The 22,536-nt window shown below is 37.7% G+C and overlaps 1 protein-coding gene across 4 annotated transcripts in view; it reads left to right on the top strand.

Annotated features, from left to right (window-relative positions):
- The first annotated feature begins 5,096 nt into the window (after positions 1-5,096).
- The window catches only part of LOC118580887 (killer cell lectin-like receptor 2), a 33,163-nt gene continuing 15,723 nt past the window's right edge, over positions 5,097-22,536 (top strand). Inside the window, exons 1-8 of one of the 4 annotated variants that reach the window (XM_036182908.1) lie at positions 5,097-5,206; positions 6,882-7,044; positions 8,209-8,287; positions 16,065-16,230; positions 17,275-17,364; positions 18,326-18,547; positions 20,492-20,634; positions 22,166-22,269. In XM_036182908.1, the coding sequence (XP_036038801.1) occupies positions 16,116-16,230; positions 17,275-17,364; positions 18,326-18,547; positions 20,492-20,634; positions 22,166-22,269 (674 nt within the window). In that variant the 5' untranslated portion in view covers positions 5,097-5,206; positions 6,882-7,044; positions 8,209-8,287; positions 16,065-16,115. Of the gene's footprint in view, positions 5,207-6,881; positions 7,045-8,208; positions 8,301-16,064; positions 16,231-17,274; positions 17,365-18,325; positions 18,548-20,491; positions 20,635-22,165; positions 22,311-22,536 lie in introns of those variants that run through there. The other 3 variants (XM_036182911.1, XM_036182909.1, XM_036182910.1) reach the window with 3 other exon arrangements.

Here is a 22,536-nt window from a genome sequence, read left to right as displayed (position 1 = left end):
TTTGTGGTTTCTTTTGTTGTTTGCTTTTTCACAAAAAAGTGAATTTAGAAGACATACTTCAAGAAAATAAAAAATTTCTTTAAGATTTCCACCTTTCTGTTTCCACCTTTCTGTTTTATCCTGGTCATGTGAAGTTCAGCAGTCCCTGTTTTGTGCTGTGCTTTGGTCAAAAATCCACAATGAGACTGTCAGTCCATCCCTTCTGAGGTGACTTTCCTCCAATGCTAATTAATCAAGCTCATCAGTTTAGAATTTTCTAGAAATTCAGAGCTTAATTATACAGAGCTCAGAGGAAGCTACTACTCTTTGGCTTTTCAGTTATTGGCACCCCTCCCCCACCCAGTCTCTGTCAACAACCAAAAAAAAAAAAATTGCATTCTGTGTTCAGTTTTTGTTGGCTACCGTCCTTTATTAAGCACTGCTAGGCAGCCCACATCCTGTTCATGCTTTGATATCAGTAAAACAGATCTGGAGTTCTTGCTCACAGACTTTGCATGATGTTAGAGGAGGCAAACAGCATGCAGAAAGCACCAAGAAGCATGTCCTGCACTTGCTTAGCCTTCATGGTAAAGATGACTTCCTCTCAGCAGAGATAAGGATGTAAAAAGGTCCATTAGTGTTTCCATGAGCAGTGTGACACCCCCCCCCCCCCCCCCCCCATCTGGGTTACAATGAATTTTCAGGAGCAGCAGTGGCTCTCTGCTGTAGCTCTCTCAGGTCCTCATCTTGGCTCATTTACCATCCCCATCCTGTTCCTCCAAACACCAGCACTCTTTGACAAGATCAGGTAGAAAACCTAGCTCACGCTGTGGCTGAGAGAAGTTTCTGCAGGCTAGCAATCTTTAAAAAAAAGTTATTTTGAAATCTATGAGATTTTTAAAAAATTATTTTTTATGTGCATTGGTGTTTTGCCTGCATGTATGTTTGTGTGAGGGTGCCAGATCTTGGAGTGACAGACAGCTGTTAGCTACCATGTGGGTATTGGGAATTGAACCTGGGTTCTCTGGAAGAACAGTTAGTGCTCTTAACTACCAACCCATCTCTCCAGCCCTGACATCTAAGAGCTTCTTTTGTCTCTATAATTCCTAATTGTGTTTTTTTTTTCCAGTTATTCCAACACTGGGAATATTCTAACACACTCCACACTAAAAAAAAAAAAAAAAGAATCTTTAAGATTCAGTGTTTTGCTCAAATTTATATGGTAAGGAAATTAGAGTCTTGGACTTTAAATATAATGTTTAATGTTGAATGAAAGTTTACCATCCATTTTCCAGGTTATGATTAAAAACTTTATTTGTGAAGCTGGGCCTGGTGGCTCACACATTCCAGCACTTGGGAGGCAGGCAGGGGAGTCCCAGGCAAACCTGGTGTACACAGTGAATTCCAGGCCAGCCAAGTGTACATGGTGAGACCTTGCCTCAAACAAAACAAAACGAAACTATATTTGTATATCTTATTAAATATTCACAGCAACCCTGAAGTGAAATTGCATTTTTGTTTTGCTGTAGTCAAAAACTTTGTGAATGATCAGACTTACCTGAAGTCACAGGAGCTTGTTGGTGTTTCCACTCAAGTCTCTCCATGTACCAAACTCATGCTTTGTGGCAAGCTAAAACACAGGCTCTTCAGAGTCCACATGGTAACCATATTCTGTGTATTGGGTAAGGCTTTATTTATAGGTCGAGAGTTAGTTACGAGCTGTCCTTAAGTAAATCATCTGTCTTCTTCACAGCCTCTCCTTGTGGAAAGCTGAGACGACACAAGTATCTGCCTGCACAGGGACAGTGTGCCGCATTCCCCAGCACTGCTGCTCTTGCACCCCCACTTACCTCCTCCTCCAAGCATAACTTTCTTAAATCTCATCTCTTTCATTCCTTGATTTTGGTGGTGTTGGTGGTGTGTGTACTGTTGGTTGGTTTTTCCTCTTTACTCTTTGCTATTTTGGAGGCCTGCCACCCAGTTCCCAAATAAGTCACACAGAGGCTTATTCTTGACCTTAGTTTGACTTGTTTCTTGCCAGCTTTTCTTAACTTAAATTACCCTGTGGTGATATATTGTGTACCCTAATAAAATTGGCCTAAAATCAGAGAACAGAACAAGCCACTAGATTAAATATAGATCCCAGGTAGAGGCGGCACACACCTTTAATCCCAGGAAGTGATGGCTGGGCAGAAAAAGGTATGCACGGAGTGTGGAGACAGTAACTAAAGGCTTTTTGGTAGAAGCTTCCTTTGCAGCTAGAGGCTTTTTTAGCTGAAGTCTTTTTAGCTAAGGAAGCTCATTTGGCTAGAGGCCTATCTGCTGAGGCGTTTTCAGGCTGAGGAGTTGGAGAGGTGAGATGTGGCAGTGGCTTGTCTCTTTGTCTATCTGATCTTTCAGCATTTACCCTAATACAGGCTCTGAGTTTTTTATTCTAAGACCATTTAGCAATTTGTGTTATGTATCCTGTCTACCTTTTGCCTCTATCTTTTATCTATTCTATATATCTTTTGTCACTTCTTACTCCGTTGCTTGCTATGTAACTGGGTAGCTGGCCCCTGCAATCCATCTCTCCTCTTTTTCTTGCTCCTCCTATTTATTTTCTCTACCTGCCAGCCCTACCTGTTTTACTATTGGCTGTTCAGCTCTTTATTAGACCAATTAAGTGTTCTAGACAGGCTAAGTAACACAGTTTTACAGCGTAAACAAATGCAACATTAAAGAATGCAACACATCTCTGCATCATTAAACAAATATTCCACAGCATAAACAAATGTAACATACCTTTAATATTCTATAATGTGTGCATGTGTGTGTGTTAACACTAGAGATAGAGATCCCCCAGGATGAGGGGATAGAGACAAAAGTGACTAGCAAGAGGTATTCTGGAAACATTGACTTTACACCCAAGGAACTTTGCTTACACGGTTGAGATGAGTTAATGTCTGGACCTCTGCTGCACAGCAATGGCAGACTTGAGTAGTGACTCAGAGATAATAGGATTTAAGAACCATAAAGGGGGCCCATGAGATATCACAGTGGGTTAAAGTAGTGTGCACATAAAGACTAATGACCTACCTGGATTTGATACCTGGAACCCATGATTGAAGAAAAGATCTAACTCTGACCCTCACATGTACCCCATGGCATGCATGTACTCAAATTCACACAAACACCCATTAAACACAATAATTAAAAAAAATTAAAGATTTTTTTTAATCTACAATGTAAGACAGAAACTGGCCATGTAAGACAGAGGCAGCATAACCTAGTGGTGAGAACAGTAGACTGTGAAACAGTTAGGAGGAAACACTGGGGGTGGGAGTGAATGAAGGCTAAGAGAGAGATGATTAAGGGCCGACTAGACTTTAGTAAAGGAAGAGAGAAGCAGGAAGTTCACCTCTGGCCTAGTTAAGTGGGGCACAGGCTTGCCATTGCATTGCCAGTTCCTCTTCTCTTCTCCAACCCATTCCCCACCCCCAGTGCTCCGTTAACCACTGTTGCTTGATTTGAAGAACAACTTAAATTGGTTTCATAAAACAAGACAGCAATTTGGAAAAGCTAAAATAAATGAAAATAAAGTTTAGTGAAAGATTCTGGCAAGAGTTAGCTCATGGCAACAGACTACAGAAATGAAATAGTCTTCCTTCCTCTATTATTATTAATATTAATATTATTATTATTATTATTAATTTTATTATATTGTGGTGCTTGGGGTCATCTCTGAATCATTCCCCCAATCTCAATGAAGTTTCTAAAGTCTTCAGCTTGTGTTAGAATGTGAGGCCTCACTGGCAATGTGCACAGCAAGAGTTTTGAATGAAGACCTGTTGATGTGAAAAACAGCTTTTGCCTTAAAGCAGTGGTTCTCAACCTGTGGGTCTTGACCGTTTTTAAGGGTCAAATGACCTTTTCAAAGGGACCATCAGATATCCTGCATATCAGATATTTACATTTTGATTCATAACAATAGCAAAATTACAGTTAGGAAGTCCCAATGAAATAATTGTATGGTTGGAAGTCACCACCACATAAGGAATTGTATTAAAGAGTTGCAGCATTAGGGAGTTGAGAACCTCTACCTTAAAGGGAGTAACAGTTCATTCTGGGGCCATTTTGAGTGACCATGAGTCCAAGTTCCAACTTGGGAGCAGTTTCACAAAGTTTTGTAATTTTACAGAACTGAGAATGGTATAAATCAAGGTAAATTTAACAGATACATTGTTGGGTACGTCAAATAGGTGATTATAGCAAGATGGGGTAAGCTTTTCTGTAGGTCATCAGATGACATTTTTAGCTTTCATCTTGATGGAACTTAGTGGTATGCTACGTTAACAGATTCCAAGAACGGTTATTTAGAAGGTTAAAGCTATTGGCTGTGTAAATTGGTGTGGCAGTATATGGCTATAATATCAGCATTGAAGAGCCCGGGTCAAGAGGGCTATGAATTTTAGACTAGCTTGGGCTATATAGTAAGTATGGTACAACAACTGTCTCGAAGCAAAACAAAACAAACAAACAATCAAAAACCCCAAACTACCAAAAACTTCAAACAAAAACAAAGCCTGAATGTGGAGCTCAGTGCTAGGGTATTTACTGAGCATGCTCAGTATTAGATTTGATATCCCAGCAACGTTAAAATGTCAGCAATAAGACCACTATGTATGAAATAACATCAGTGTTACCAGTAAACATTATCTATGAATAAAAAGCTAAAAGTTAATACCAACAGTTTCACAGTGGAAACGCGAGCCCTTCAAAGTATCCTAAAACACACTTAGTTGTAATAAGTATAATTCAAAAGCAAGATTTTTTTTTTCAAATACTAGCTTAAGAGAAAATTTCCAACAGTTTATTACAGAACCAGGAGCAGAGGAATGTCAGCTCCTCTTTTTGTTAGTATTTTGCTAAGAACACTGGTTTTACATTCTCTGCAGACATGCCATTTTTCAGTCTTCAACTATCCGTTATGGACATGATTTGCAGCATCTATCATGTGCTGGTTCTTCCCTTTGCTGTCAGAATTTGCTTTTGTCATGCAGTTCCCTCTTTTCACTTTGGTCAAGAGGAGGGGCAGAAAATCATGAACTTGAGTATCACTCAAGAGGCGACTCAGTTCTGCCTTTTCTCTTGGAGCCTCTGAAGGATATAAACCAAGGAACGCCAACTTATCCCCCTATTAGGGATCAATTCTCTCCACCAAAATCGATTCCTGGAAGAGACACAGGTAACAATTACTTTTATTATTTTTCTATCACAAGATTATACATACTCTAGAGAGAGAGTGATTGCTAGGAAAGCCTTTTTTTTTTTTTTTTTTTTTTTTTTTTCTGTTAGATCTGAATGACTTTGGCAGCATGTGAAAACTGGAGTTTGGCATTGTTTATTTTCTTTCTGATTGTGCTCTGACTTCTGCTGTGTGCTAAGAAAATAGTGTAGAGTGTTCTAAGGACTTCATTACTCTTCAACTGAGTCAAATGTTTATATATAATTCATCTTAAAGAAGTCATAGGAGTCGGGTAAGACGGCTCAGTGTGTAAAGTACTTGCTACACAAGCCTGACTGACCACCTGAGTTTGATACATGTGACCCACAAAAAGGTGGAATAGAAGGACTCATCTCACTCGATACAGTTGTCCTCTGGGCACATGTGCACTGTGGTACAGGCACTACCCTAAGATCAGTAATAAGGAATAATAATTTAAGAAAGAAAACTCTCTAATGGAAAGCTTCCTTTTTTCTTAAGAAATTAGGGAAAATGTGAATAATTCCAGAAATCATAAAATTAAAAAACTAGAAGGAACCAATCCATGTACTGTTTCTTTTCCATATTGTCTGTTGGCCACAGTTTCAGTTATCAATGTAAGGGGCAAGGTGAGTTACAAATATTTACTATTGAATAATAATATATTTGTATGTATTATCAGATTGGGTCTTTTATTGGCATTAACCAATGACTCATTAGTGACAAAATTAATTTTCATATAGACTCCTCTGGCAATATCATATACTAGAAAATAATATGTGAAATGATCATGTGTGTGGAATAATTTCAGGTTGTATTCTGCTGTATTCCTCTCTATTGCTCCCACACCCCACCCCTGCAATACCCCTGTCTACTTTCCTGGTCGCTGCAGTTATTCCAGGTTATGTAGCATGTCTGAAGACTTGGAGCCAGGAGCCTCAGATGCAAGAGAACATACAATATTTGTCTTAGGATCTTTTCAAGTTGCATACATTTACCAGGCCTGACCATGGAGAAGAATGTGTAGGCTGTGACTGGGTAGACAGGTTGGACATCTTATGTGCTTGGGTTTAACCCAAGAAATATTTATATGTCTTGAATCTCAAAAATTTAATCATCTCTTATATTAACATTCAAATATTCTTCTTGAAGTGATACATGGGAAACCTAGTTAGATAAATAATTGAAAAGACTGCAGGAACATTTTAATATTCATGTGTTTATCAATATGTGTAAATAATTTTAAAGTAAAGATTTTTATTTAATCAGAAATCTTCCAATTTTTGTTATTTGAATTGATAGTTTAAAAGTGTTTCAATGATTTGTAGTAATAGCAATTTTGCCTAACAATTTTATATTTGTGAAATATTTTGAATAAGCAGTCTGTTTCAATATTATACTGACTTACTAGTATATTTTAAATTCTTTCTGTATTTTCTAATAATAATTGCTATGACCATTAGAGGTATAAATGACTTTAACAGAAATCTTCAAAGACTTCTCACCTCTAGTGAAAATCAGGGTTCACCCATGTGATATCAAGCATTTGGATCATTAGGGAAATTAATCAGACCCCTCCCTCGCCTTCCCACTCCACTGCAGCATCAGATCCAGGTAACTAACTTCCTAAAGGTGGACATTTTAACTTTTCCTTTAGAAATCACTCAAGGCCAATTTTAACACAGACCGTACTTCACTTACTCCCAAGATGAGTGATGAGGAGATCACTTATGCAACAGTGAGATTCCATAAGTCTTCAGAGTTGCAGAATTGAGAAAGGCCTGATGAGCCTCAAGGGCTCAGAGAAGCTGGTCACCAACGTAAGTGTTTTAAGTGTCTAAATTCACCTGTTTTTTATGCATTGTAACTTTTGACACTTACAAACAATATCCTACCGGCTTCTATTAAAAACAATAACCCCATTTCTACTTGTTATCTGGTAACAAAAGAAAGTGATATGGGCAAGGAAGAACTATGGGAGCCTAAGAAGAAAAAAAAGTTACTAAGAATGGAGAAGCAAAAGTGAATACATTCTGTCAAATTGGAGAAACCATTAGGGGTTCACTTTCAGTCTAGTAAAGAATTTTGAAGCCTTTAAAAGCAACTCAGTAGAGTCGGAGGCAATGAAGCAGTGAAAGTAGTCCATCCAAAGAAGTCTCTTTCTTAAAGAAGGCTGAACAGAAGAGAATGGGGGTTGAGAGAGGGGAATGGGGATGGGAATGAGTAAACCACACTATGAATTTGCCAAAACATCAAAGAATAATTAAGTTTATTAATTAAAGAATTCTATTCTCCTATTATGCTCATTCTACACACACTGTCATAAATCAATTCCGGAGGACTTTAACTTCTTTGACTAGGTAGAAATTGCAGACTTGACTTTCAGATTCCCAACACCTTGGGTACAAAAGGTGTTCAGTATTGTCTAGAGAAAAATAGAACTTATGGCAAAAAAGAGAGAGTTGACTTCTAGGCCCCTTTAAGGATGGACTTGTATACAGGTCAGCTCAAGAACTGCCATGGTTCCCTGCATTTCTCAAGAGCATCCATCCTTCTTCCCTTCCTCCTCATCCTCAGTTATGCTCCCTTGGTGAACTGCACGCTCCAGGTTGGGATCATCTACCTGGGCTGTGTTTGTGCCTCCAGTGCTTTCTGCAGGATGGGCTTTTGATCCTAGAGAACTGGGAGAGGGGCATGTGCCTGTCATACGGCTACTTCTAGACTGAGTTGGGAGGATTGAAAATACAAAGCTAAAGGTGAAAAAAAGTTTGAAATCCTGTGAAACTAGGATTTCTACAGTGGGTGCATTTTAAGTAGAAATCTACAATTTTGAAAGCGCATTTTCATTCAGTTTGTAGATGGACTTCTGTAAAACTTATAAAGACCAATGCGCCCTTGTTTCCAAGCTATGTGAAATTATAATTAGTAGTGGAATGTGCTCTTTTCATGTTGATTATTTTCTTGCTTTATTTTCTTAATTTAAGAATCTTCAGTCCCTTGCAATACCTCTGGGAGTCTTTTGTTCCATTCTGCTGGTGGCAGTTGCAGTGTTGGTGACACACAGTGAGTTACTGGGGTACATCTCCTTTGCCTTTCTACCTAGGTAATAACTTCAGAAACTAATGCAAGTAATATAGTCTGTCCATTGTCCTGCCTATAATCAAGGGATTTAACAGGTAACTCTGGACTTTTTCTGTTTTCTTCCTGACACTACAGTGTCCTGTTCTCTTATATACTGAATCTGTTAAATAAGGGACTCTTGGGAGCTGCCTTGTTCTGTCTCGTTCATGGCCATGTTCCTTCAGGGGACTTGGTGATAGTCTTCCTTTTGAGCTCAAATGATTGTGAATCTTAGGTAAACATTCCAGAAGAAATAGCTGTACAAGAGAAATGATTTATTTTCAGGTTTTTTTTCCAGTGTATATTGAGGACATGATTAAGTAAAAAGGGTAGATGTGTACAGAGAAATTAAAGCCTCAGCCTTGTTGGATTTCTTTACATCTTTAGAGGAAATCACTCCCAGATTGTGATAAAACATAGTTATGCATCCAGATATTATGCTTTCCATCTGGTCCAATGAGAATTGTGGCATTTTTTTATGTTGCTTAATTTGGATTTTCAGTGTATGTTAAGTGTTCGCTGAATATTTTACCCAGGTATTTATTTGTAAGTTTTGGTCTGTGAAAAAAAGTGAAGTAATCATATCCTTCACACTGAAGTTGTAAATAGAAAGAAATTCATGTTTCCATTTCTATAGTTAGTTAATTGAAATGTTTCTTTTTAAATGTCAAAATAGCAATTAAAGTAATATGTGTTGCATTTCCCCATGGGCTTTCTCTTTTATCTTAAATTTCAATATTTACACTTTATGAACATTTTTAGTGTTATATATCTGTTGTTAATTATAGTTTTTCAGTACAAACAAGAGAAACATGAGCAGGAGAAAATCCTAAATAACCTCTCCCAAGAGTATGACACCATAAAAAATAACAAACTCCTTAAATGAACAAATGTGGAGAAATAAGTCTATAGAGTGTGATGCCCTCAAAGATCATCTGAACTCTGTCAACAGAGAATGGAACAGATGCTATGGGAACACTAAGATTGTTTTAGATTGCATACAACATGCAGGTAAGGAGGGGATCTTGAATAAAGACTTGCATTATTCTGTATTTATTTTTCTGCAGAAGCTTTGAAGTCTAATTAGCAGGTTGCAGTGGGGTTTCCTTATTTCATGTAGGAGCCTGGAACTACAAAAAATCCCTTTTGAATTAGGAAAATCTAATAGTTTCTAGAATTCAGTGGCCATTCTGGTTCCTAATGCCCCCAGGGGATGGAAAATCAAGTCAGCACCATGAGAATTCAGATTGTTTTGGTATATGAGCAAATCCAACTCTTCAAAATTTGTTGCTGACAGAAAATGGAAAATTTCAGTAAGAGTCTATTTTCTCTCAAGGGACTGAAAGAGCGTGAATTGTTGAGACCAAGATTGCAAAAAGCACAGGGACAAATAGCCAAACGAATGGGAACACATGAATTATGAGCCAACAGCTGTGGAGCCCCCAGCTGGATCAGGCCCTCTGGATAAATGAGACAATTGAATAGCTTGATCTGTTTGGGAGGCACCCAGGCAGTGGGACCAGGACCTGTCCTTAGTGCATGAGCTAGCTGTTTGGAACCTTGGGCTTACACAGGGACACCTTGCTCAGCCTGGAAGAAGGGGACTGGACCTGCCTGTACTGAATCCACCAGGTTTAAATGAATCCCCGGGGGAGTCTTGGCCCTGGAGGAGATGGGAATGGGTGGTGGTACTGGGGGGAGCCTAGGGGTGGGTGCGGGAGTGGGGAGGACAGGGGAACCCATGGCTGATGTGTAAAATTAAAACACAAATATAATAAATAAAAAAAGAGAAAAAAAATTACTCAGAAGCTTATATTAATTATAACTGCTTGGCCATTAGCTTAGGCTTATTACTGACTAGCTCTTACACTTAAATTAATCCATAATTCTTGTCTATTTTTAGATATGTGGCTTGGTACCTTTTCTTAGTTCTGCCTTGACATCAGTTTCCTGCTTCACAGAGGAGACTGCCAGACATTCTTCACAAAACAAGGAGAAGCACCTGAGAAACCTAGGCCTATTGGTTGAAGATAGATGCCCCATTATTACAGAGGAACTTTGGGTGACTGTTCAGGCAGCCAGCTGTATTGTCATTTCCAGAATTTTAGAAGTTCCTTGCAATGCATTTCTTGTTTACTTAGGTAATATAATATCCTTCTGAGGGCTTTGATATAATTGAAGACTATATAGTAATAAGTATAATTTTCCTTGGTTATGATAAAATATTAATTAGATGTGAAACTTTAGACTCACAAAAAATAGGATAAATCATAGAATATTTCTTTAATTTTACCAAATACAAATAGAATGGATATTGTAACTGTCATTCCTTCTTGATAACTGTTTTATTATATATAATTTTACTATGTTAAAGCTAAAACCTCCCTTTTCCTAGAAAAGGGGAAATGCTGTGGGATAATGTTCTTTTTACACTGGTTTAATGAAACACTGATTGGCCAGTAGTCAGGCAGGAAGTATTAGGCGGGGCAAGCAGACTAGAAGAATGCTGGAAAGATTAAGGGCAGAGGAGGAGTCCCCAGCCAGACACAGAGGAAGTAAGATGACAAGGCAGAACTGAAAAAAGGTACCAAGCCTTGTGGCTAAACATAGATAAGAATTATGGGTTGATTTATGTGTAAGAGCTAGTCAGCTCTGATAGTAATAAGCCTGATCTAATGGCCTAGCAGTTATACATAATATAAGCCTCTGAGAGATTGTTTTATAAGTTGCTGCAGGTCTGTGGGGGGCCAGGCAGGACCCAAGAAACCCTCTGACCACTTTCACAGCCCCTCCTTGTGGAAAGCTGAGACAACAAGCATCTGCCAGCGGGGACGGAGTGTCTGCCACATTCTCCAGCACTGCAGCTCCTCTACCTTCTCCTCCAAGCATTACTTTCTTAAATCTCTCTTTTTTTTCATTCCTAGTTTTTGGTGTGTGTGTGTGTGTGTGTGTGTGTGTGTGTGTGTGTGTGTGAACACTAGAGATAGATATCCCCCAGTACGAGGGGATAGAAACAAAAGCAATTAGCAGGTGGTGTTATGGAAACATCCACTTTGCACCCAAGGAACTGTTGAGATGAGTTAATGTCTGGCTCTCTGGTGCATGACAATGGCAGACTTGAGTAGTGACTCAGAGATACCACTGTTTAAGAACCAGAAAGGGGACCTGTGGGATTGCTCAATGGGTGAAATCTCTGGGCATGCAGCACAAACCTTATGACATCCCTGAATTTGACCCATGGAGCCAATGACAGAAGAAAGGAACTAGCTCCACAACGTTTTCCTCTGACAATCAAGCACACTACTTGGCATGAATGCATTCAAACTCTTTTTCAGAAGCAAACACACACACACACACACACACACACACACACACGCACACACACGCACACATACGCACACACACACATGCACACATACATACACACACACATGCACACATACATACACACACACACACACACACACACACACACACGCACACACACGCACACATACATACACACATACGCACACACACACATGCACACATACATACACACACACTTTAGACACACTAATAATAAATATAAAAGTTTCTTTTTTTAAAAAAAAAGTCTACAAAAGGAACAATGTAGGAGAGAGAATCAGGTCATATAAGATAGAGGCAGCATGACCTAGTGGTGAGAACATGTGTAGACTGTGAAACAGTTAGGAGGAAACATTGGAGGTGGGAGTGAATGAAGGCTAAGAGAGAGATGATTAAGGGCCGACTAGACTTTAGTAAAGGAAGAGAGAAGCAGGAAGTTCCCCACTGGCCTAGTAAAGTGGAGCTCAGGCTTGTCACTGCATTGTCAGTTCCTCTTCTCTTCTCTAGCCCGTTCCCCATCCCCCAGTGCTCTGTTAACCATTGTCACTTGGTTGGAATAGCAATTTAAATTGGCATCATCAAAAACAAGCAGCACACTGGAAAAGCTATAATAAAATGCAAGTTAAGTTTGGTGAGAGATTTGAACATAATCTGGCAAGGCTTAGCTCATGGCAACAGACTCGAAATCAGTCTTTTACTTCCTCTTTTTCCCCTATAATTATTTTCTTGTTGTTGTTACTATCATTGTTGCTGCTATTATTATTGCTTTTATTGTCATCATTATTATGATATATAATTAATTATTTTTGTTTTTTACTTCTACAAAACGAACAATGCCAGGAGATATTTCTAGTCAAGGCTGGGCCTTTGCACATGTCATATAAGAACCTTCTCTGTACTGTATCTCAAATCCCAATGAATTTTCTAAAGTCTTCAGCATTCAGTATTAGAGTGTGAATCCTTACTGGGAGTATGCACAGCAAGAACTTTGAATGGAGATGTGCTGATACAAAAACAGTTTTCACCTCAGAGGGAATAACAGTAGTTTATTCTGGAACCACTTTAAGTGACCATAGCTTCATGTTTAAGGTGGAAGCACTTTCATGAAGCTTTGTAGTTTTACAGAACAGAGTAAGTTATAAATCGAGGCAAATTTAACATAGATTGGTGGGTACATCAAAGAGGTGGTTATAGAGAGATGGAAGAAGATGTATAGGTCATCAGACGATGTTCTTAGCTTTCTGGTTAGTGGGACTTAGTGGTCTGTTAATAGATTTTATGAAGTCTTTATCTATTAGTCACAGGATATTAGTTCTGACACAAGTGGGCAAGAAATGGCTATTTAAGGGGCTAGAGATATTTTTTGATAAGGTAAATAGCCTCTGGATCTACAATATCCAACCTCTACCCAGCATTGTGGTTTTAATCAGTAAATCAGTCTTTGCTGACACAATTTCTTTACAGGAATTCTCATTCACAAATAGAATTCATATAGATGAAAATTCACCTTATTTCATCTTAAAAAAATCATTTGTGAATATTTTCACACACAACTGGTAGACCATAAATGAACTACAGGGATTGTGATAATCTATATTAGAGTTCCTTAAATGCATATCTTCTTTGATCCCATGACTTCAGGTATAAAAAAATCTTTCTAAGTATATTCTAATGTATATCCCATGTAGTTTTTAAACTAACAACTGCAAAACACTGTAAAACAACTTAAATGTTCAGCAGTAGAGGATTAATTTGTGCTGTATACAAGTGATTAATAATTACATTTAGCTTAAAAATCTCATAGTTCAATATTTACAAACCATAAATGCTCTTTATATATTAGAAAATATCAACCAGAATCACGGTGTAAACCAGTGTGGTGGTATATAGCTGTAATCCCAGCAGTGAAGAAACTGAATCAAGAGTTCTGTGAGTTTGAGGCCAGCCTGGGCTACATAGTAAGCATGATACAACAATTGTCTGAAAACAAACAAACCAAAACAAAACATACACAAAAACAAATGGACAAACAAGTTGTAAAAAGCAAAACCAAAGCCCAAGTCTGTAGCTCACTGATAAAGTATTGGCTGAGCATGCTCAGTGTTTTAGAGTTGATATCTTAGCACCATAAAAATATCAGCAACAAATTACTCTATATGGAATGACTTCAGTGTTCACAGTAAATATTGTCTATGAATAAAAAGTTGGAATTGTTTACAGTAAGTTTCACAGTGGAAATGTGAGTGCTTTAAAGGCATCCTAAAACACACTTAGGTATAATAAGCATAATTAAAAAACAGGAAGTAATTTTTCTTGTTAATTGGTAACATAAGGGAAAATTTCCAATAGTCTATTATAAAGTTAGGAGTGGAGGAACGTCAGTCACCTCTTTTTACTAGTATTTTTTGCTAACACACTGATTTTACATTATCACCAGATATATTATCTTTTTAGTATTCAAATATCAAATATGGACATGATTGCAGCATCCAGCATTATTTGTTGCTTCTTTCCTTTGACATCAGAATCTGTTTTCATCATGCAATTTCCTCTTTTCATTTCGGTTAAGAGGAGGGGCAAAAAGTCATGAGCTTAATTATCACCCAGAGGTGATTCAGTTCTGCCTTTTCTCTTGAGCCTCTGAGAGGATCAGTCCAGGAAAAGGTCAACTTGTTCCCCAACTGGGGGACAAATTCCCTGCACCAAAATCACTTCTGGGTTGAGACACAGGTAACAGCTACTTTTATTGTTTTTCTATCACTCAAGAGAATTTCAGATGTTGTGACATCAGACCGGAATTGCTGGGGAAACCCTGTTGGTTGTGTTAGATCTAGTTGACTCTGGAAGCATGTGAAAAGTGGTGTTTAGCACTTTTTGAGTGGGCTATGACTTTTGCTGTGTGCTAAGAGAATTAGGTAGAGGGTTCTAGGAGTTCATTGCTCTAGCTGGGTTAAATGTTTATATATTATCCATCTTGGAGAAGTCATAGTAGGAGCCAGGTAAGATGGCTCAGTGTGTTAAGTACTTGCTACACAAGCCTGAGTGACCACCTAAGTTTGATCTTTGGGAACCTCATAAAGGTAGAACGAGAGGACTCATTTGGCAAAGTTGTCCTCTGGACACATGCACTATGGCACAGGAGCTCCCATATCCCCCTAAAAATAAAGATTTTGAAAAAATTCTGTAAATGGAAAGTTTCCTTTTTCTCAACAAATAAGGGAAACTTTGAATAATTTCAAAAAACTTCATAAATTAAAAAACTAGAGACGAATCAATCCATGCACTATTTGTTTTCTTTATTATCTGTTGACTACCATCTCAGTTATGAATGTAAGGTGCAAGGTGAATTACAAATATTTGCTATTTAATAATATATTGATATCTATTATCAGATTGAATCCTTTATAGGCATTAGCTAATGACTGCTTTAGAGTGACAAAATTTGTTTTCATACAGCTTCCTCTGGCAGCATCATATTCTAGAATATAATATGTGAAATAATCATGTACATGGAATGATTAAAATTTCAGGTTTTATCCTTGTTTTCCCTGCTCTATTGCTCCCATGACCCACCCATGAAATATCCCTTTCTGTTTTCCTGGTTGCTGCAGTCACTCCAGGTTATATAGCATGTCTGAAGACTTGGCGCCAAGAGACTCAGATGTGGGAGAACATGCTGTATTTGTCTTTCTGTATCTGGAATACTCCACTCAATAGGATCTTTTCTAGTTCTATGCATTTACCAGACCTGACCCTGGAGAAGAATGTGTAGTCTAAAGCTGGGTGGAGAGGTTGGATATCTCAGGTGTTTGGGCTTAATCCAAGAAATATTTATGTGTCTGGGAGCACTAAATCATAATCATTTGCAGCATTAACCTTCATATATTGTTTTGGAGGTGGTGTCTGGGAAACTCTGATAGTCATATGCAATTGAAAAGACTGCAAGAACTTTCCTTTTATATTCACATATCTATCAAAATGTATAAACAATTTTAAAGCCAAATTTTTCTATATTCAGAAAGCTTTGACTAGTGTTTGAAATGATAGTTTAAAAATGTTTCAAAGATTTGCAGTGGTACCAATTATGCCTAACATTTTTTTTTGTTGAATATTTTAAACAAATAGGCTTTGCCTATATTACAATAACTTAGTAAAGTTTTGTATTTCCTAATAATAAGTGCTGTGAATGTTAGAGGTATAAATGACAGAAATCTTCAAAGACTTCTCACTTCTAGTGAAAATCATGGTAAGTACATGTATTTAGGTTGTTTGGATCATTAAGGGAATTAACCAGACCCTATCCCTTCCCACCCCATTGCAGCATCAGATCTAGGTAACTTCCTAAATGTGGACATTTTACCTTTTTCTTTAGAACCACTCAAGGGCAGGTTGTAACACTGACCGTACTTCACTTACTCCCAAGATGAGTGATGAGGAGATCACTTACACAACTGTGAGATTCCACAAGTCTTCCTCAAGGTTGCAGAACCCAGGAAGGCCCGATGAAACTCAAGGGCCCAGAGAAGATGGCCACAAAGGTAAGTGTTTTAAGTCTCTAAATTCACCTGTTTTTATGCATCATAGCTTTTGACATTTGAAAACAATATCCTATTGGCTTTTATGGAAATCAATAACCCTCCATTTTAGCTGGGCTTGGTGATACACAGGGGTAGAAGAGAGATAAGTAAGTATGAGTGGGGGAGTAATCATGTACAAAATTGTTCAAAAATAAGTTTAAAAATTAAGTAATCATTTTAAAAGGGAAAAAAGAAAAGAAAAGAAAAGAATAGCTCTATTTTTAACTGTTAGCTGAACAGAGAAAGCCAGTGGATAGAGGAGATCAATAAAAGTCTGTAAGAAAAAAGTTACTGAAAAATTGTCAGGTCAGAAGTGAATACATTTCATCAAATTTGAGAAACGGTTAAAGGTTTTTATTTAGTTTAGTCAAGAAGAATTCTGAAGCCTTTAAACGTAACACAGTAGAATTTGAAGAAACACCAAATGTTCTAGAGAAATGAAATCTTAAAGAAACACAAAATATGCATAAGAAACAATACTTGCCAGGTGGTGGTGGCGCACGCCTTTAATCCCAGCACTCGGGAGGCAGAGCCAGGCGGATCTCTGTGAGTTCGAGGCCAGCCTGGGCTATCAAGTGAGTTCCAGGAAAGGCGCAAAGCTACACAGAGAAACCCTGTCTCAAAAAACAAAAACCAAAAACAAAAAAACACAAAACAAGAAACAAACAAACAAAAAAAGAAACAATACTTTCACTTTAGTAGAAGGTCATCCAGCTATTATAGGCTGACGTGGGAGGATTGATAATATAATGCCAAAAATAAAATAAAAAAAAGTTTAAAATCCTGTGAAACTTCAAACATGTAGTGCGTGAGTTTTAGGTAGAAATCTACAAATTTTGAAAGCACTTGTTCAGTCAGTTTGATGATGCATGTCTGTAAACTGTTGGAGACCAATATCCCCTCATTTCCACGCTACACAAAATTATAACCAGTATTCAGACTTGCGTTTTTCATGGTGATTATTTTCTTGCTTTGCTTTTTGTTTGTTTATTTGTTTGTTTTAAGAGTGTCCAGTTCCGTGGCGCCTCATTGCAATACCTCTAGGAATCCTTTGCTCCATTCTGCTGGTGACAGTTGCAGTGTTGGTGATACACAGTGAGTAACTGGTGTACATCGTCTTTGCATTTCTACCTAAGTAATACCTTCAGTCACTTATTATGCAGTGAGCACTCTCTGTCCATTGTCCTGCCTATAATCAGGGGATGTGCCTGACAGCTCTGGACTGTGTTTTTTGTTTTTTGTTTCTCTTTCTTTTCTTTTTTTTTTCTTTGTGTGTGTGTGTGTGTGTGTGTGTGTGTGTGTGTGTGTGTGTGTATGTAACACACTACAGTATCCTGTTCTCATACATGCCTCTTCTATTAACTCTGGGGCTGCTGACAGCTGCCTTGTTCTGTCTCATTCTTGGTATTGTTCCTTTTGAGGACTTGATGATAGTCTGCTTTCTGAGCTTAGGTGATTGTGAATCGTACGTAAACATTCTGTGAGAAACAGCTGTGCAAAAGAAATGATGACGTTCTTTTCATTTTCCTTTGTTACATTACGGACATGGTTAAGGGAAAAGACTTCATCTGTACAGAGACATTAAAACTTAAGCTTTATTTGATTGCTTCACATTTTCAGAGGACATCACTCCCAGTCTGTTTTAAGACATGACTATATCTGGATATTTTGCTTTCCCTCTGGTCAAATGAGAATTGTGCCATTTCTTAATGTTTCTTAATTCACATTTTTATGTGTGTTAAGTATTCACTGAATATTTTCTTTAGGTATTTATTTGAAAGTTTTATGCTGTGAAAAACTAAATAATTGGAAGTTGTGGTATACCTCCATGATTTTATTCAGCTGCATTGTTTGCTTTACGTTAATGTTACCCTGATAGAGAGAAATGTATGTTTCCATTCCTATAGTGAGTTAATTGAGGTGTTACTTTCTAAATGTCAAAGTACCAGTTCCAGTAATAATATGTGTTGGTTATCAATATGGGCTTTCTCTGTTATCTTAAATTTCATTATTTACTCATAAGCATTTTTGGTGTTATAACTGCTACTAATTTTAGTTTTTCAGTATAGTCAAGAAAAGTATGAATTGCAGAGAACTCAAAATAATCTCCTTCAAGAGAATAGCACCATGCGAAATGACAGCTACTTAAAGGAAGAAATGTTAAGAAATAAGTCTAGAGAGTGTGATGCACTCAAAGACAGTCTGTCCTCCCTCAACAGAACACTGAACAGATGCTACCAGGAAACTAAATTGGTTTTAGATTTCAAACAGCACAGAGGTAAGGAGAGGATCTTGAATAAAGAATTGCTTTATTCTTTAATGTTTCTTCCCCTAAAGATTGGAAGTCCAGTTAGCAGCTTACAATGCTGGTGATCTGTGAGTTAATGGCTTGGAGTTTCCTTATCTCATGGAGGGGCCTGTACCCCCAGATATCCCTGCTTGAATCTGGAGAAACTTAAAGTTTTTAGGACTCAGTGGCTGTTTTGGCTAATACTGCTAGAAGGGGATGTAATTGTAAGTCAGCACAGCAGACAATTCAGGTTTATTTGGACTGTGGACAAATTTGAGTCTCCAGCTCTGTTGCTGACAGAACATGGAAGCTTCCAGTAAGAGTGTATTTACGAAATTCTTAGGCTGAAATGCACTAAGAGCATTTATATGGATGCAGTCATAAAAGCAAATGTGTGTTTTTTTTCCCTTCTGCCTTGGTATGAGAGAGTTTGCCTGTTTGTGACCGTGGTGAAGCTCCCTGCTGCACATTTTGGAGCTTCAAAATGGTGTCCACACTTGTGTGACTGTCAGTGACACCGTGAATGAGGTCACAGAGATGAAAATATCAAGCATTGCAAGGAACCTTCCTTACCTTGTATTGTGACACAGTTTATCATTTGTTATTAAATATTATTTTCAGAATTTAGAGTTTACAGAGAGCTTTTGCATATGATCTTGCTACACCATGATAGGGGTTAAAATCATTGTCATGCAAGGAACAGTAATATCTTTCAAACTGCTACATTATAAAACATGATAGAAGAAAGTTACAAAAATTTTTTGAAATATTTCAGACCCATGGAAAATATCTTTTCTCAGTTTTTAAAATAACTTTATCATCTGAAAATAGTAGCATACTGCTGTAGTCTCTGTCTTTAGGGGTGTGAGACAAGAGGATTATAAATTTTAGGACAATCTGGACAGCTCAGCAAATTCCAGGCTATCCTGAGCAACACAATGATACCTCTTCACAGGAAAACAAAGGTTGTATATACAGTTTGATAATAAAGCATGGCCATCCCCAGCCCCTCATCTAACAAAATAATCATATTGAGGTGTTATTGATATACAAACTGCACACATTTTAATGTACAACTTGACATGTTTGGGTATGTGGACATAGATAGAAGGCATGAACACAATCAGGAGAATACACCAACACCTTCAAAAGCTCTCTCATGTGTCCCTTATTTCTCTTAAGATAAGAGCATCTAACATAAACCACAGCACAACCTTAAGTGCACAGTATGTGTGGATTAATTGGGGGCACAGTGCATTTCTGCAGGTCTAGAATTCAGTCATCCTTGTAACTGCCTCTGAGCAGCAAGTGTTTGTTCCCCATTCTCCAGCTCTCACAAGCCCCTGCTTCTTAGAGTTGGGCTGTGTTAGAACCTCATCTGAGTTGAGCCATGAAGTGTGGTCCTGGGCCTGACTCTAACCTTGCACCATCCTCCAGTTCATCCGTGTTCGTTGCTTGGTTGAGCACCTCTCTTTCAAGGTGTTGAGGTGTGAGACATGGCTTCATTCTGTAGCCCAGGCTGTCCTTATAGTCTACTTTATAGCCAAGGCTGGCATGGAAGTCACTACTTAGCCTAGGCTGGCCTCAAAGTGGGGGTGGTCCTCCTGTCTCACTCTGTGGAGTGCTCAGGTTATAGTCATAAGTCTTCATGCTCAGACAATTTACTTCCCTTTAAAGGATAAGTAGTATTACTTTGTGTGCATGTGCTCCATTTTTTTCTGCTGATTTATCCATGATGGATAAATTTATCTATATATCTACTGCTATAAAATACACTGCATAGGGCATAGGTGTAAAGTAGACTCTTAATGTTCTGGAATTTAAATTTCTTAGAGCTCTGAAATTTTATTTATTGATGTTTAATTAAAACAGTGCTCTAATAACAGGATATTACAAAATAAGAATTTTCACCATCTACCTTCTCTGTTTTAGGCAAAGATGATGAAGGACACTGGTTCTGCTATGGCATAAAATGTTATTACTTTTTCAAAGAGAAAAAACGCTGGAGTAGTTGTGAAAACATCTGCCATCACCGCAGCTTATCCCTTTTGAAGATAGAGGATGAAAATGAGCTGGTACTGTAGACTCTTACATGTCCACTTCTTCTCTTAGACTCTGTCTCTAACCCTTGAAAAGTGATATACTAAGCCCAGGCATGTTAATTGAAAGAGAGACCTCTAAGTGTTGTATATGGTTTGTCTGTAATGTGAGCAAAAACTGCAGTAAGAATATCCTGGGCTATTCCTTCGTGCTCCTGGCTTATTGTCAGGACACAGGGTCTGTTATGAGCAGACTGGTTACTAAAGAGACAGTCATGTCTTTGTAGCCTCCTCCCTTTCTTGGGAGTCTACAAGAGAGTCCCTCAGAGAAGTATGTTTTCTTTGAATAATTTTAAACAGAACATCCTGTGAGTGACAGTTATGTATCTCCATAGAGTACCAACTACACCCAGAGAGGTCTCAGTCTAGGACTTCTCTTTGGAACCGAGAAATGAAACTACCTGAGATGAGTAATTGGATGACAATAGAGAAAAAACTGACCTCTGTGCCAATTTTCAAGTTGGAAATTATATGAGATCCGTAGAATTAAATAGTTTTACCAGTTAGCTCCACAGTACTTTTAATGAAACTGTCAGCAATCTTTACTTCATACAATTTTTATGTTTTTAAAAAAGACATATATTTTTAGAAATGAGTAATTAAAAGAAAAAAGTGCCAAGATGTGGACATTTTCTATTTAAATTATTACTAACAAAATCTCTTCTAATACAAAGATGATATTTTTCTAGAGAAATGCTTGCAGGATCAGCATGAGAACTTTGTCATTTAGAACATGATACAAAATTTGTGCACCAATTTAATACATGTATAAAAAATTACAACAAAATAATTTTTAATCTCAAATAATTATATAAATGCTCATTTGATATATGAATCATAATTAACTATAAACCCATATTTTAAGATATATTCAAAAATTTAATTAGCTATCATGCCATTTTCATGTCACATGTAAGACACTAAATTTTTCCAAATATTTGTCCCTTTCCTCCTCAATTTCTGTCACTTCCAGGTCTAAACTTCAGAATAGCTTCCTCCTGGAGCATGGAGCTTAATGCACAGCTTTTCACACAGGATCTTTCATCTTAATGAATTTGCTGTAAAGACAGGGAATTACTTATCATATGAACACTTCCCACAGACCTCTGTAGTGTTTGGGAATGCACATTTGAATAATTTCATAGACTGTCAGAAATTATTTGATGAAACATGTATGCAGTGTGCTTGTTTTTAAGAGTCACAAGCAGTAGTATTGTGAGTTCAGAGCTGGATTGGTTGCGTAGTGAGACTTGATCTAAAGAAAAATCATTTCATGAATCAGTATCTTTAGACACCTGAAGTTTTCATTTTAAACAACTCATGCAGCTGACATAAGTTTCAACACAAATGAGCTACTGGGGGAAATCACTTTAAAAATGAACTCTGGAGGACTGAAATGCTGGGGGTGGGACAGCAGAGAACTGACGTAAAAATAGCTGCGGCCTGTTATTTTATTGTTTTCTCACCAGAGGGAAACTTTATCATCAGATGAGGTTTTTCCTTACAGAAGTTTCTTCAGCTCCAAATTAATCAAAACAATTACTGGATTGGATTAAAATATGATGAACCGAAAGGGAAACAGCTATGGATTGGTGACAGCTCATTTAAACGGTGATTTTCCAGAAACTTCACATTCTAACACTGGTGCAAAGGTTTTTCTCTCATTTTACAATGCTTTTCTCTTTGTCAATGGATCTCACAGCTAAGGATAAGATGCATAAGGCAGTGTTTGAGCAAGCATTAGACAGGGAAGAAGAACAGTCTAGAAGCTGACAGCTAGTGATGTAATAATGAACACATATAAGGATTGTGTGTTCTAAGATGCAGAGAGCACAAGAAATTCAACAACTTAAGAATAACTTGAAGTGACTAGATCAT

Source organism: Onychomys torridus, chromosome 3 (genome assembly GCF_903995425.1).
Source record: "Onychomys torridus chromosome 3, mOncTor1.1, whole genome shotgun sequence".
Classification (NCBI taxonomy): Eukaryota; Metazoa; Chordata; class Mammalia; order Rodentia; family Cricetidae; genus Onychomys; species Onychomys torridus.
This window is presented reverse-complemented; position numbering and strand designations above follow the sequence as displayed.